This window comes from Buceros rhinoceros, unplaced genomic scaffold (genome assembly GCF_000710305.1).
Source record: "Buceros rhinoceros silvestris isolate BGI_N320 unplaced genomic scaffold, ASM71030v1 scaffold18066, whole genome shotgun sequence".
In the NCBI taxonomy this organism is placed as follows: domain Eukaryota; kingdom Metazoa; phylum Chordata; class Aves; order Bucerotiformes; family Bucerotidae; genus Buceros; species Buceros rhinoceros.
The window spans coordinates 36,480-41,075 of record NW_010418358.1 but is presented as its reverse complement, the minus strand read 5'-3'; the positions used below and the strand labels follow the sequence as shown (position 1 = coordinate 41,075).

Below are 4,596 nucleotides of genomic sequence, written 5' to 3'. Positions count from 1 at the left end.
AGAACAAGGGACTGCACAAAATCAAAATGTCCCCCCCTTCCCCCCCCCCCCCCGCTTTTTTTTTTGTTACACAACCCAGGTACAAAAAAGTCTTCCAACTGAAACAAGTTCATGTAACGAACTACAGAAATAGTCATCGTTTTCTGCAAGAAGAGCTGAACTAGAGAACGGTATTAGACTCTCAGATTAAAAACCTAAAACAGCAAGTAAATAACAGATCAAGATTTATAGTATGGATAAGGAGAAAACTCCCAAACCCCAAGCATTTAAACAAGCTTAAATTTCAAGACATCTGTATTGGGTTTGTGTGGCAAGGTTTTGGCAGTGGGGTGCTACAGGGCCGGCTTCTGTAAGAAGCCACTAGAAGCCTCCGCTGTGTCAACAGGGCCAATGCCAGCTGGCTCCACGATGGACCCACTGCTGGCCTAGGCCGAGCCCATCAGAAGTGGTGGTAGCACCTCTGTGACAACGTACTTAAGAAGGGGGTGAAAAAAACTGTAATTGCAGCCAAAGAGAGAAATGAGAATATGAGAAAGGAACAACTCTGCAGACACCAAGGTCAGTGAAGAAGGAGGAGGTGCTCCCAGTGCTGGACCAGAGATCCCCCTGCAGCCCATGGTGAAGACCATGTTGAAGCAGGTTGTCCTTCTGCAGTCTGTAGAGGTTAACAGTGGAGCAGCTTGTGAAAGATCCCATGCCAGAGCACATGGAAACCCAAAGGAGGCTGTGACCCTGTGGGAAGCTTGCACTGGAGCAACCTCCCGGCAGGACATGTAGACGCAGGAAGAGAGGAGCCCTTGGTGGAGCAGGTTTGCTGGCAGGACCTGTGATCCCATGGAAGACCCGTGCTGGAGCAGAGTTCCTGAAGGACTGCACCCCCTTGAAGGGCCCCATGCTGCAGCAATTCATGAAGAACTGCAGCCTATGGGAAGGACTCATGTTGAAGAAGTTTGCGGAGTACTGTCTCCTGTGGGAGTGACCCCACGTTGGAGCAGGAGGAAGAGTGTGAGGAGTTCCCCCCCATCACGAGGAAGCAGCCGCACACACAAAGTGCGATGCACTGACCACAACCCCCATTCCTTGCCCCACTGAGCCACTGGAGGGAGAAGGTAAGGAAAAACTGGAAGTTAAGCCTGGGAAGAAGCAAGGGATGTTTTAAGATTTAGGTTTATTTCTCATTACCCTTGTCTGATTTCATTGGTAATCAACTAAGTTCCCTAAGTCAAGCCTGTTTTGCCCATGGTTGTAACTGGTGAGTGATCTTTCCCCATCCTTATCTCGACCCATAAGCCTTTTGTTATATTCTCTTTCCCCTGCCCAGACGGTGAAGGGAGCGACAGAGCAGCTTTGGTGGGCACCTGGCACCCACACAGGGCCAACCCAACACAAAACATCTCAACCTGCGTAACTACCATACAATGCCTGAGAGGTGCATCCAGGAGCTGTGAATTGAAGCCGTTCCTTATTTCTGAACAACCTCAACAGTTCTTTTCCTTCTCTCCTCTATTATCTGATTTTAAATACAGAAATCCAACAAAAACATACAGTCCTCCAGCTATGGACACACCAGGAATATATAAAACAGCTCAGCTATGTTCTCTTATGTTTTCATAATAAATCCTAACACGCTGTTCACTGCTGCAATGACCACCAAGGACTGAAGTCACAAAGTTTAGGTTCGATTGTTGTGCATCAGCACAATTTTTCTCTGCTAAATACATCTATGTGAATCAATAGTGAATGTCACCTATCGTCACGGAGCCCAGTACTCAATATCGCAAAGTCCTTCTGCTCCTCGTTTCTATTTACACTGATTATTATTTAAAGTTTTATGACAAACTTTAAGGTTAAAGAAACAGTGGAGTAAACTCTGTTCCTTCTATTTATGTATCTGTCGTTAAAGTCAACTGGAACTGCACTGTTCCCACCTTGCTTTATTGTTTCACCCATTTTTACACATCATTTACCATTATGCAGAGCAGCATTTGTTCCAGGAGAGCCATAGTGATCTTTTCTCCACTATGAAAACTAACCATTTATTCCTATACTCTATTCCCTAGTAAGAGATACTTCTTTAGGTGACTTTTTAGATTTCAGATTTCTCAATTACAACTCTGTTTTCTATGTCAATGGATTCCTTCAGACCACTCTATATGTCTGCAGTGTCCCAGTACAAAACAGTGTTGATTCTTCCCCCATTAATGCTTTTTGTCATACACACCTATCCTATTCTTCATTATAGCTCATATCAAAATAGTGCTTTTTAAAAGGCTAGGCTTGTATTCACCAACTTCCATTTCCCTGCCATCAAAGGCAGGTTTAACTGACAGATTAGACACCATTTTTAGTAGCTTTATTAATGCAGTTTGGCAATCTCATCTCTCAGTTCCTGTAGCACTCTTGGGTGAACACTGTCTGATGCTAGAAATGCTTACTGTTCTACTTCACAATCTGCCAGTCTGTAGCTGTAAATCACTGACTTTCTGCCATTGCACATGCAGTGCCCAAACAAGAAGGGCATTCAGCAGCAAGCCAAACTTGTACGCCGTTGAACTTAGAATATCCAGACCCTATCCTTTCACAATGATCCAGTTGATAGAATCGTCTGTCATCATAGCTTGACGACTCACAGGGTGTCTCCATCTTTGACATCATCCCCACAAAACAGGGAGAGAATCACCCACGTCACAGGACATGGTCCTTCAGAGTTCAAACAATACATGGCCACAGACTAACAGCTATGAGCAAGTTCAGCAGAAACTGAAGCACACACAGAGTGCTCCACAGCCAGAGCAGTGGCACTCTGTCAGAACAGTTTCAAACACAGGCAGTATTATTCAGAGAGGGAAATGTCACCATTTGCCAAGATTGCCACAGTTGCCACATGTGCTTTTAGCTATCACACATTTGATAAACTGTAAGTTTGCAAACAAAACACTGTGGCCTCGCACTACTGGCAGAAGAGGTCTGGCTAGCAGGATTTGTCTTGTAAAGGTGGCAGCTCCCTCCACTACTTGCAGCACCTCCCATCTGATGGCTAAAACATTCTGTATGGGTCAAGACTTCAGGAGTCTGCAAGCTTGGGTATGGAACCATATATTTGTTTAGAGTTAGTACTGTTTTTCAGTATGTCGTTTGAACTTGGTAATATTCAAATGTTTTATTTAAAAAACTAACCCTCTTTCCCGTAAAGCTCTTATTTTCTTGAGTAGCCTTTAAACCACAGCCACTTAAGATACAGACAGCAACAGCAAAATTGGAAATTAAGGGGAAAGGGTGTGGGTGGAACTCAGAAAAATGGACAACTGAAACTGACCTTCATGGACCTTCAAAGTTTCCAGTGAGTTCTCATTTCCAGATCTGCCTTCCAATTAGCACTCTGCACACAGCAAGCACACTACTTCCCCAAACATCCCCCTTCTTTCCCTTTTGGAAAGCAAAGAGGAAGAGAAATCAGCTGACCTTCTGAACAGTAGTAGTGAGATCCAAGCACAGCTGAATGATTCTGTTCTTCATTGATGAAAAGTCAGCAATACCTGTAAATGGAGTCCTGCAACGAGAAAAAATTCCCTAGATCAAACGGACCAGTCATCTCCTACTTCATTGGTGAGGAACAGCATGTGAGAGTAAGAGCTGTAACTAACATCCACGCAAGCACGTGGAAAGTTTTGCAATATAAATATTCCTGACTGCATAGACCTGCTCTGTCCTTGCACCAAAACTGGTGAATGTCTAGACTTGCAGTAAGCAAAGTTCAGAGAGCAAAACCAGAAGAAACAGCTAGCTCTCCAAACTCCAGTTCTCTCAGCTGCATGCTCGAGTCAGATCACGCCGACTGCATTGTAAAAATCACACCCTTGGGTTTGCCAGTGAGTAGATTTTTAACTTTCAAGTCTGATTACTAAACTCAGACTAGAGAGAAAAAAAAATCCCTAAAAGAAGAAAAACGGATTTTCACATTTTATGCATGGATGTGCACTAAGGCTCACTCTTAAGAGAAGGATTATTACAGGTAGTGCAGCTTTAGAGCCTTCAGAATCTCACCTCAGACCCTCCAGAAAGCTGGAAGAGCTAGAAGGGTAGTTGAGAATTAACCCCAGGAGGTCTGGAAACAGACAAGTCAGCCATCTTGCTGATGGTAGCTTCTGAAGAATTTTAGGGTGAGCCACCAGCAACAGGGTGAGAGGAGAGGACCAGGTGAGAGGCACAAGCTGTTACCATCACTGCGTGGACACAGAACCATATCCTTGCTGGAGAGCCAGGATACTGCAGGATAAAAGCACTGCTTGCTGCTGGTCCCTGTGCAGCTCTCCTCCTAACCGTCCTTCTCAGGAAAGCTGGCAAGGGACTTCAGAATTTATGCTCATCTGCTATCATGGACAGCATCCCTGCCAGCACCCAGCTGGCTTTATTGACCATTTGTTTCCGCTGCAGCTGTCACAAAACAACTTCAGCTCTTGACAGCAAAAAAAAAAAAAAAGAAATAAAGAAAAAACACCCAATAGACAACTGACCTGAGTTCGGTTAAAAGCCACACGTGCAAATACTGCCTGTGAGATTCCTGCTCGTTTCAGTTCATCACGGACCCACTGGTAA

General features: G+C 44.6%; 1 protein-coding gene across 1 annotated transcript in view; it reads right to left on the bottom strand.

The window, feature by feature from the left end:
* Positions 1-4,596, bottom strand: part of CNKSR3 (CNKSR family member 3) — a 29,161-nt gene that overhangs the window by 15,339 nt on the left and 9,226 nt on the right. Inside the window, exon 4 of the mRNA XM_010138516.1 lies at positions 3,463-3,550. Coding sequence (XP_010136818.1) covers positions 3,463-3,550 — 88 coding nt within the window. The remainder of the gene's footprint in view (positions 1-3,462; positions 3,551-4,596) is intronic.